Source organism: Aquarana catesbeiana, linkage group LG03 (assembly GCF_042186555.1).
Source record: "Aquarana catesbeiana isolate 2022-GZ linkage group LG03, ASM4218655v1, whole genome shotgun sequence".
NCBI lineage: Eukaryota > Metazoa > Chordata > Amphibia > Anura > Ranidae > Aquarana > Aquarana catesbeiana.
The window spans coordinates 143,203,668-143,215,279 of NC_133326.1; the positions used below are offsets into that span (position 1 = coordinate 143,203,668).

Sequence of the window (11,612 nt, forward strand, 5' to 3'; positions counted from 1 at the left end):
TCTGAAAGTAAATACTGTAGACCTAAATATACTGGTAAAGTCTCTAGACACCATAAATCAGAGGTAGGCAACCCCCGGCACGCAAAGCCTTTTTTGCTGCCACTCGCCTCCCTCTCCAACAGCAGAGCAACGCAGGGAAGTTGTCAGTGAGACACTAATGCATTCCAATTTCAGAATTCCCCACCCCACACCTGCACTGAGGGGGTGGCACTGTGCCCCCAAACATTGTAAAAGATGGGAAACATTGTTTGGTTCTCTAACTTTGCTCTAGCTGCGATAGTCAGTTTTTGTGATGGGGAAGAGATTGGGTGCAGTTCTGGTAGCGGGGCCGGTCCCTGTTTCCAGGAGTAGGAGGACTGTCTTGGCCAGTGCTAAAGCCAAAAGCAATGCTAGCCCCATCCACCATCTGGAGGAAGATGACTCGCTTGGTTGCCACTACCAATCTCAGAAAGAAGAGATTTCACTGTGATTGAGAAAACCACAATCAGGTGACAGTTTGTGGAATTACTGTTGAGCTTCTTGGAACGTTGTTGAAATTATTCCTGAACCTTTGCGTCACTTACTACTGAACCCCTGCACACTGTGTCTCTTTAAGCCACAGCCAGTATTCAGCACAATAAAAACCGCACCCAACTTTTACTGCAGCGCAGAGCGCCGCACTTTTTCTCAGCTACGGGGGCCCAACTTATGATCCTGCACACAGGCCCACTGCTTTCAGAAAATGCCCCTGACCTGAGTGCATCATTGTGCATCCATTTCAGATGCTTGTATGTTTCACATACATCACATACAAGCATGTGGGCTGGATGCAAGAGGTGGATCAGCAGGAAAAGTGTGCCAGGACAGGTAGATGTGTCTCATCTCTGCTTCCTTTCACCACTCTGCATAGCAGGCATATCATAGATGAGAAGAGGGTACAGCAGTGGAGCTGATGAGCAGGAGGGATTCAGAGGTGGGACAGAAGAGCAGGAGGGTACAGCAGTGGGGCAGATGTGCAGGGAGATACAGTGGTGGAAGAGATGAAAGGGGGTTCAGCAGTGGGACAGAAGAGCAGGGGGGTTACAGTGGTGGGGCAAGAGAGCAGGGGGGTATAGAGGTGATACAGATGAGAAAGCAGGTTACAGTGGTGGGGCAGATGAGCAGATGGATTCAGTGTTAGGACAGATGAGAAGGTGATTAAGTAGTGAGACAGAAGAGCATGGGGATACGGTGGTGGGACAGAAGAGCAGGGGGGTACAACGGGGTTGGGCAAATGTGAAAGGAGGTGCATTGGTAGGACAGAAGAGCAAGGGGGTACAGTGGTGGGGCAGATGTGCAGGAGGTACAGTGGTGGGAGGGATGTGAAGGGGGTTCAGTGGTGGGACAGAAAAGCAGGAGGGGTACAGTGATGGGGCAGATGAGCAGGGAGTTACAGTGGAGGGACAGATAAGCAGGGGGGTTCAGTGTTGGGCCAGATGAAAAGGGGGTTACGGTGGTGGGAAATATGAGCAGGGGGGTACAGCAGGGTTGAGCAGATGTGAAAGGAGGTGCATTGGTGGGACAGATGAGCAGGGGGTTACAGTGGTTGGGCAGAAGAGCAGGGGTACAGAGGTGAGGCAGATGTACAGGGGGGTACAGTGGCAGGGCAGAGGAGAAAGGAAGTACATTGGTGGGACAGATGAGCAGGAGGTTAAAGCGGTGGAGCAGAGGAGCAGGGGGGTACAGAGGTGGGGCAGAGGAGCAGGGGGATGCAGAGAATAAAGGAGGTACATTGGTGGAACACATGAGCAGGGGGTTACAGTGGTGGGGCAGAAGAGCAGGGGGAACAGTGGTGGGACAGATGTGCAGGAGGTACAGTGGTGGGGCAGATGTGCAGGAGGTACAGTGGTGGTTCAGATGAGAAAAGGGGTTACAGTGGTGGGGCAGATGAGCAGATAACTTCAGTGTTAGGACACTGGGTTACAGTGTTAGGACACTGGGTTACAGTGGTGTGGTGGATGTGCAGGGTAGCACAATGGTGGGGTAGCACAGTGGTTGGGCAGATGAGCAGGGTGGTACCGTGGTGGGGCAGATGTGCAGGGTAGAATAGGGGTGGGGCAGATGTGCAGGGTAGCACAGTGGTGGGGCAGATGTGCAGGGTATCACAGTGGTGGGGCAGATGTGCAGGGGGGACAGTGATCTGAGGTGTGGAGTTGCAGGAATTGGGGCTGAGGTGTGAGAGTGCAGGATGTTAATTTCTCACTACTACTCAAGTCGTTTACAGCATTTACTTTATAAAAAATGCTTTTCGTGATTGAGAGTGTGAAGTTGACATTTTTTTGTTATAAAATCGGCATGCTCAATTTCTTTGAAAACATTTTTCGTCACACTGTGCTCAAAGGGTTGCCTACCCCTGCCATAAATAATATGAGCACATACAAAAACGAAACACTATTTAGAATTAGACACCAGGAAAAATAGATACACAAGAACCAGTGAATGCAAAAATGACCACATTTTAGACAGCTTGCTTTGTATCAGACTATGCCATTGAGTTTGGTAGTTCCTAAAAACCTAAACCAAATTATTATGCATGGACCCACAGAAGAAACCACAAACACAGACTGCTTCTCTTTCTATAATATGCTATGGTAAATAATTTTTTGTTGGTGATATTTCGTTGATGATATTGTAATATTACTATTGTGTGTTATATTGTAGACATCAATGTGTTGTTGAACTAAAGTATAAGGTGTATTCATTGTTGAACTGATTGTCATGTTTTGTTTTTTTCGCTCCTCTTGATAATTAAACTGTTTTTTTTCTTTCTTGATGACTTTGTAGGTTTTATTCTGCAGAAATTATCTGTGGCCTCCAATTTCTTCACTCCAAAGGAGTGGTTTACAGGTAAAGCAAAGAGGTTAAAGTGAGTCTAAAGGCTCAGTTATTTTTACAAAATAAAAATCATGTCATACATACCTGGTCTATGCAATGGTTTGCACATTGCACCCCCGATCTTCCTCTTCTAGGGTCCTCCCCGATGTTTCTGGCTCCCCCCAGCAAATGCCCCCATAGCAAGCCGTCTGCTCTGGGGGCACCAGTGCGTTCTTGCTCCTGGGCTGGCTGTGTCTATAAGACACACAGAGTGCGGCTCAGTCTCACCCCCACTCCCTCATCACTGGCTGTGACTAACAGCAGCAGGAGCCAATGGCTGCTTTGTATGACCCAGTGAGGAGAGCCTCTGCTCTCATGTATCTGACCCAGTGAGGAGAGCCGAGAGAGGCTCTGCTCTCATGTGTCTAACCCAGTGAGGAGCCCCGAGAGAGCCTCTGCTCTCATGTGTCTGACCCAGTGAGGAGAACCCAGAGAGCCTCCGTTCTCATGTGTCTGACCCAGTGAGGAGAGCCCAGAGAGCCTCTGCTCTCATGTGTCTGACCCAGTGAGGAGAGGCAAGAGAGCCTCCGCTCTCATGTGTCTGGCCTAGTGAGGAGAGCCGAGAGAGCCTCCACTCTCATGTGTCTGGCCCAGTGAGGAGAGCCGAGAGAGCCTCCGCTCTCAAGTGTCTGACCCAGTGAGGAGAGCCAAGAGATCCTCTGCTCTCATGTATCTGACCCAGTGAGGAGAACCGAGAGAGCCTCTGCTTTCATGTGTCTGACCCAGTGAGGAGAGCCGAGAGAGCCTCTGCTCTCATGTGTTTGACCCAGTGAGGAGAACCCAGAGAGCCTCCGCTCTCATGTGTTTGACCCAGTGAGGAGAGCCCAGAGAGGCTCTGCTCTCATGTGTCTGACCCAGTGACGAGAGCCGAGAGAGGCTCCGCTTTCATGTGTCTGACCCAGTGAGGAGAGCCGAGAGAGCCTCCGCTCTCATGTTTCTGACCCAGTGAGGAGAGCCGAGAGAGCCTCCGCTCTCATGTGTCTGACCCAGTGAGGAGAGCCCAGAGAGCCTCCGCTCTAATGTGTCTGACCTAGTGAGGAGAGCCGAGAGAGCCTCCACTCTCATGTGTCTGACCCACTGAGGAGAGCTGAGAGAGCCTCCGCTCTCATGTTTCTGACCCAGTGAGGAGAGCCAAGAGAGCCTCCGCTCTCATGTGTCTGACCCAGTGAGGAGAGCCGAGAGAGCCTCCGCTCTCATGTGTCTGACCCAGTGAGGAGAGCCCAGAGAGCCTCCGCTCTAATGTGTCTGACCTAGTGAGGAGAGCCGAGAGAGCCTCCACTCTCATGTGTCTGACCCACTGAGGAGAGCTGAGAGAGCCTCCGCTCTCATGTTTCTGACCCAGTGAGGAGAGCCAAGAGAGCCTTCGCTCTCATGTGTCTGACCCAGTGAGGAGAGCCGAGAGAGCCTCCGCTCTCATGTGTCTGACCCAGTGAGGAGAGCCCAGAGAGCCTCTGCTCTCGTGTCTGATCAAGATCGGGCTCAGATGAATATAAGGGGGGGATGCTTGCAGAAGGTTTATTTTACCTTAATACATAGAATAAATTAATTTAAAAAAACCTTCTGCCTTTAGAACCACTTTAAAGAACAATATCAGTTTTTAATTTAACAAAAAACTGATATGAAGTAGGCTGTGGGAAACCATACAGATGTCTGAAAATGCTATATGTTTACTATTGTGTTCTATTTTATTATGTCGCTTACTTACAGTATATAATGCCAAGTACTTCATAGGTTAGTGGTTTATAAGCTTCTAATACTGTACATGGCAATTCACATGTCCTGCAACTTTGGGTCTCACAAAGTCGCACAAGTGTGAAAGGAGCCTAAAACCCTGTCAAGTTATTTTTGCCCTCTGTGTTATGTTAGGGCCATATTGCTTTTTTCCTGTCTCGGAGAAGCAAGAGGGATTGAGCACAAACTGTCCCAAAGTAAAGAGAATTCCCCTCTTATTCAATTGTCACCAGAACATGTGTCCCCACTGGAAGACTTACCTTCACTCCCTGCTCTGGTAACAAATCTAAAATTTTGGATTTGCTTTCACTGTCAGTGGTTACCAGGGCAAATAGTGGGGTAAATCTTCCCAGTAGGGATACAGACAGGAATAAAAAATTGTTAGAGGGTCTACCCCTTCCCCAATCTATCCACTACAAAAAAAAAGAAGCATTTTTATACACTTAAAATTGAGGGGTTGGCATGCCATCGATCGCAATCGGCCCATCCACCGCTGGCACTTGACGGGTCGATCGGGAACACAGGCCTGCATACTGTCCTTCCCCCAGCCTCCGCCGCTCTCCTCTTCACTGCAAAGCGGAGAGTAGGAAGAGTTACAGTACTGGATAGAGGGCAGGGCAGGAGCTGCTGGAATTAACTTTTCACATTAACCAGCAGGTGATTGGTTGCCTGGCGATCCTAACAACCATTTACCAGCTTGTTAATGTAAAAAGTTAACTCGGGCAGCTCTCATCCACACCCTCTATCCAGTACAGTCATATTTCCTGCTCTCCACTCTGCTATACACCAGTGTAAGGTAGGAGAGTGCTATCTACACACTGATGTAAAGGGGACAGCGGACAGTACAGTGGTGGGGGAGGGTTGCGTGTAGGGAGCGGAGGACAATACAGTGGGGGTGGGGGGTGTAAAAAGGACAGAGAGAACTACAGTTGGAGGGGTTAAGGGGACAGAGGACGCTGCATTTGGTGGGGGATTGTGAAGGGGACAGAGGACATCGCATTGGGGGCAGAGGAAACTACAGTGGGGGGGTGTAGGGGACTGAGGACATCGCATTGGGAAGGGGGGCAGAGGACATTGCAGTGGGTGGTGGTGAAGGGGACAGAGGACACTGCATTGCTTTGGGGGGGGTGCAGAGGACTCTTCAGTGGGGGGAGGGTGTAAAGGGGACATTGCTTTGGGGGCAGAGGACACTACAATTGGGGGGGGGGTGTAAGGGGGACAAATGGCATTGCTTTAGGGGGGAGAGGACATTGCTTTGGAGGGGCAGAGAAGATTACAGTGGGGGTGTGTGAGGGAGACAGAGGACACTGCTATGGGGGGGGCAGAGGACATGGGAGGAGGGGGGAAACTACTGTGGTGGGGCAAATGACACTGCTTACTGTGAGGGGAATAATGTAAAGGGGAGTGGAGGACACTAGTGGGGGGGGGGGGGGGGCACAGAACACTATGCTGTGTTTTTATTGGGTGCTTGATAATTTTTTTTTTTAAGGGGATCTTTGATTTCCTCCGTGTTGTCCAGGTAGATCTCAACCTCTGAAAGTTTGCCTACCCCTGCTTTAAATTATGTATGGGCTATTTTGTGTCTTATCTGCTCATTTGTTGTCTTTGCAAAGAAATAGAATTCCGTCTTTCAAGTTAAAACAAATATAGGTATCATTTTACTCTGTTATTTAATTATTGTTTGGGCACTGTAATATTTTTCAGGGACCTGAAACTAGATAATGTGCTCTTGGACATGGAAGGACATGTAAAAATAGCTGACTTTGGAATGTGTAAAGAGAACATGTTGGGTGATACTAAAACCAGCACATTCTGTGGGACCCCTGATTATATTGCTCCAGAGGTGTGTATTATTTGCTGCCCTACATATTAGCTCTGTTATATTAAAAGTAGAAGAAAGGGTTACATCTAACTAACCTTAAAATAACATTCCCTTTTCCCCTCCTCCTACCTATCCTGCCTAACCTGTATAAAAAAGATCTGCATACTTACCTTTTTTTTAAAAAATCTGGTCAGATACGATCATATGATCCAGTAGCATTGGCACCCCTATGTCATTGAGTGGAGGCTGCAGAAAAGAGGACAGAGTGCCAGCAAAGACTTAGCCATGGGAGCCTATAGGTGACATTATTGTAGGCAGGTGCAGTCTGTATTCTCCACTGCAGGTGGCGCTTGACCACAGTGGCAATGCAGATGGAGGAGTAAGTTCAGAGGAACTGTCAGGGCTGGACTCAACCCTTCCTTCTCAGAGCTGGCTGCTCAACTGTCGGATAATTGCCAGCTCCTATCTCTCCACAGTTACTCAGCTGTTGATGATATCCTGCTCGTCAGTCCTGCCTACTTAGGCTGTTCAGTCCTGTGGATCTCTGCCTTCGCCTTGGTCAACATCACAGAGCCTAGCTCCTGCGTTCCTGTTTAAAGACTTGCTTTGCTGACATCCCTTCTGGCTCCACATCCTGCTTGCTGTTCCACTACATTAATCCCTTGACTTCTGGCTTGGCTGACTATCCGTTCCGGTTACTGAACTTTGGCTATGTTTTGACTAAGTTTGATCTTTTTACTTTTATTATTAAACAAGTGTGATTTAACTGTACTTCTGTCTCGGTCTGATTTAATGGTTTCTGACAGGAACTTGGTTCCACTATGATTTCCTTCGCTACAGGAAAACAGCTATCCGATTGGATGCTGGCACGCCATGTGATTCTGGCCTTGTTGGGTCAGGCAGAGTCTATTTAAGACTTTGGCTCCCAGGCTTCGCACGCTTTATGAGAGTGGCTAGCATAGGGAAAGGATCCCTATCTGTCAGAGACAGAATTGAGAGATAGGGAAAGGTTCCAGAGGAGGATCAGTCTAGGGACTATGTCTACCTTCAAGGAAGCCTTCCGTTTTGGGTGTAGACCAGCCAGGCCGCATTCTGCACCTTGTAGCCAATGCTGTTAGCAACTCGTGAGTCTACCGCGGTCTCTGTTGTATGTGGCTCTGATCGGAGGTGCTTCCCGACGGTTTCTGTTGTACTTGCCAGATATTTCTACAATATATTGTTACTGCCAAACTTGGACTCTGTGTGTTTGCTGTCCGCCGCAAAATGCTGCACCTATCCCACATCATGGCACTGTGAATTTACAGCCATTATCGAGTGCTTCCTTACACAGTGGAGCCGGAGCTGCTGAATTACATGACTGGACTAGCACAATTAAAAAAAAAAAAGTGAAGTATACAGATCTTTTTTATACAGGGTATTCAGGATAGGGAGGATGAAGGGAGAGGAATGATTTTAAATATAGTTAGATTTAGCCTTTACTACCACTTTAATGAATACACATATTTACATAGCTCATTTCATGTATAGAAACAAAAGATTCACTTTTATGGGATATACATCCTGTTTATTACTAGATTTGACCTACCAAAGTTAGTGAAGGTTAATTTCAATATGTGGTTGTTATTAAAAAGCATAAGAGTAAAATATTGTACTTTTGGTGTTCATCACTAAACCACAGCAAATAGATAGAAGAATGAAGCAAAGTGAGGAACAATTTGTAGCACCTTGCCAAAGTTATGAATTTTGGTACATAAAACAACATCAAGAATATAGCACAGTTACCAGAGTGTTTATTTGTCACGGTCAGCAGCAGTACTTCTACACAGCCAGGTCACAGAGCAAGATCAGAATATCCTGGTGACATCACATTTGCAAATTCAAAAGTAGACTACTAAACAGGGAGGGGAACAGATTAGCAATTCTTCTGCAAGTACTTCATCAGCAGTTATAAGCCTACTTGTAAAGCCAAGCAAAGGGTCAGTTTGGGATTGAGGGATAAGAGTCCTCTTTTTAGGCTCCTCTGCCTGAAACATGTTGAGCAACAGGAATAGACATCAACTTCACTTATGATCAGTAATCAAATTGAGAATGGATATCTGATGGAATATCCATAGTACTAGAATGATACCTATTCTGTCACTCACATAGAAGTTTGTGCCATCTTCATGTCACATGCCTATGGGTAGACGGGCTTTCAAGGGGAAAATACCCATATGATTTTCCTGCTTTTGAACTTGAAATCATGTCTCCTCTTATGCCTAGGCAAAACTAACTATTTCTATATTCTCCTGCAGATTTTGCTAGGACAGAAGTACAGCTATTCAGTTGATTGGTGGTCTTTCGGAGTACTCCTATATGAAATGTTAATTGGCCAGTCTCCATTCCGCGGCGTAGATGAAGAACAGTTGTTTCAGTCCATACGCATGGATAACCCATTTTATCCCCATTTTCTTAGCAAGGAAGCTAAAGATATATTAGTCATGGTATGCACTATTGGCCTCTTTATCACAACCACAATCACAATCACAACATCACACACTATTCTCTAACAGTGCTGTTTTCCCCTGTTAGAATGATTAATGTTTACCGTGATATTGCTAAGAAACAGGTGCTGGATATCTGACCAATGTGCACCTACTGCCAGGAAAGAAAAGTGGGTAGATGCAAGCTTCTGATGGAACTACATTTCCCATGACCATTCTAAAGGGCTTAGGTTCTTTAGAACCTAGCAGCTTTTCTCAACTTTCTAACCCCAGAGCACCCCTTAAATGCCCTTATTACAGTGGTGGTCAGTATGTTTCATTGGTACCTTGTCGATGGTTCTCCCAAGCATTGGCCCTAGAACTATGGCGGTACCATTAGATGAGAGGTCAGTAACCCCTAGAAACCTCTGGAGAAACCTTGAGTGAGGATGGTTGATCAAAGAGATCATTGGTGCCATGCTTATGATTCTTTAAAGTGGTGTTGGCCCTGGAATTATGTGGGCACCATCAGATGGAAGTCAATTAGTCACAGTTCAAGGAACCCCAAGCATCCTCTGGAAGAACCCTAGCTGAGAATGGCTGAACTAGAGACTGAACAGTGACAACACACTTAACCACAATTACTGCTTACAATACCACATCTTTTGTGGTCCTAATGAGTTAACTGGCACAGGTGTGACAAAACTGCAGTGCTTTTCATAGCACAGGGAGCACTGTTATTCTTTCACAAGAAATACACCATATATTGTTTTGCTGGCAAAATCACTAGGCATTTTCTTACTGTTAAACAGGTCACAAAGACAAACATACTGGGCAATGTATGCCTTTTTTTTCAGCCTAGTTAACATGTTAAATGTAGTATTTTGCCTATAGCTCTACTTCTGAATATTCACAAGCTTGTATTGATTCTGAATATATATATGTCAGCTTTTTGTCAGAGAACCAGAAAGAAGACTTGGAGTAAAAGGCAACATCAGGCAGCATTGCTTCTTCCAAGACATTGATTGGGAGAGATTGGAGAAGAGGCAAATAGAACCACCATTTAAGCCTAAAGTGGTAAGCATTCTGTTCTGGGGACTGTCAATGGAGCATAGATGCTCCTACTGATTTTCAGGACAAAAATACAGTGTACGATGGCTTCATTATAATCTCTGACAAGACGCATAAATTTTCATTCCCAAATTATGCCTGCCATATAATTACATTGAACGAGCTGAAAAATAATTTGTACTTCTTTATCTGGATTTACTTATCATTTTCGATGTGATATTTGTATCAGCGTTTTTTGATAATTGTTTCTTTTCCAACCAGAAATCAGCAAATGACTGCAGTAACTTTGATAAAGAATTTTTGAATGAGAAAGCAAGATTATCAAGTACAGACAGAACATTGATCAACAGTATGGATCAAACTATGTTCAGCAAGTTCTCATTTGTAAATCCCAAAATGGAAGAAATCATCTGTTGAAGCAATCTAATTTTTCTGAAAAGCAATCGGACATTACACTGCATGAAGACATAGGTTTTCACCAACATGTATACTAACATACATCTTCCATCAGAAAACAAAATTACTTTAAGCTGTACATTTGGTAAAGGCAAATAATCTATGTATAAAACATAGCAAATATGTATATCATGAATGGAGATGTGGGATAAGCCATGCAGGATCACCAGAATTCCTTCTGCTGTAAAATGATGGCAGCTGCTACCCAAGCAACAACAAATTCAGATATGTAAATGTAGAGCTTACCGCCCATAGGAGCCACTTGATGTGTCCAATCCTCTGTTCTTGTGCCCACAACTCTGCGAACAGCTCTGTACTCTCTGACACACCTGGCTGAGATGTTGGGGTGGTTGCAGATACCTGTGTGTATATATATATATATATATATATATATATATATATATATATATCTCCAAGACACAGTACAAATGCAGCAGAAAAATTCCGCCCCCCCCCCCCCCAAAAAAAAATGGAGCATCGGCTGCCACTGCTACCTAGTGAAAGAACCTATAGGGGATTTCCACAGCAACAGTCAGTTATAAAGAAACACTTGTTCTACACCTTCTGTTGGTCAGCTAGATGGGACCTAGAACCACGGCGTACTTGATGTACTGTCCCTTTAGGAATTTTGCACACAACGGAAAAGTGTTCCTATCTGGCAAATCTGTTTCTGTGCTAGCAGCTGCAGTGTAAGTTTGGCCAACGGCTGTCCACCAGTCCAGTGTCCACGGCTTTCAGTCCACGTATTTGCCATAAAGGGCTTCCCTGGTGGTATCCTCAGCATGTGTCTCCCTGCTGCACAGCAGGCTCCCCACAGTCCAGGTCACAGTCCAATGCTCAAGGATAGAGTTCCTAGGCTTCCAGGTAAAGATGTCCCGCTCTCTGCTCACCCTGCACACAGGTGGGTTATGGTGTGCACTGTCCTTGAATCCTTGCAGAGAGAGAGTTATTCCTATTTCCGCCCTTGCAAACTATATCTGCTCCTCCCCTTTTTGTGTCCCTTTGTTGGAAATTCTATTTTTTTAGCCCACCTGCAGTAATAGCCAAGACCTTTCAGTTTCTCCTCAGTCTCTTGTAATCCAAGTGTCCCTGGGTGCCCTCTTTTGGATGAGGAAAGATTGCACTGGCTGCTGCAGTTCATCAGTAATAGTCTCTCTGCTAGGACTGTGCTTGTCCTT

The 11,612-nt window shown here is 46.0% G+C and overlaps 1 protein-coding gene across 1 annotated transcript in view; it reads left to right on the top strand.

Moving 5' to 3' along the window:
- The window catches only part of PRKCQ (protein kinase C theta), a 158,787-nt gene extending 147,963 nt beyond the window's left edge, over positions 1-10,824 (top strand). The window contains exons 14-18 of the mRNA XM_073619371.1: positions 2,803-2,865; positions 6,328-6,466; positions 8,740-8,928; positions 9,856-9,984; positions 10,240-10,824. Of these exons, the coding sequence (XP_073475472.1) occupies positions 2,803-2,865; positions 6,328-6,466; positions 8,740-8,928; positions 9,856-9,984; positions 10,240-10,395 (676 nt within the window). The 3' untranslated portion in view covers positions 10,396-10,824. The remainder of the gene's footprint in view (positions 1-2,802; positions 2,866-6,327; positions 6,467-8,739; positions 8,929-9,855; positions 9,985-10,239) is intronic.
- The last annotated feature ends 788 nt before the right edge of the window (positions 10,825-11,612 follow it).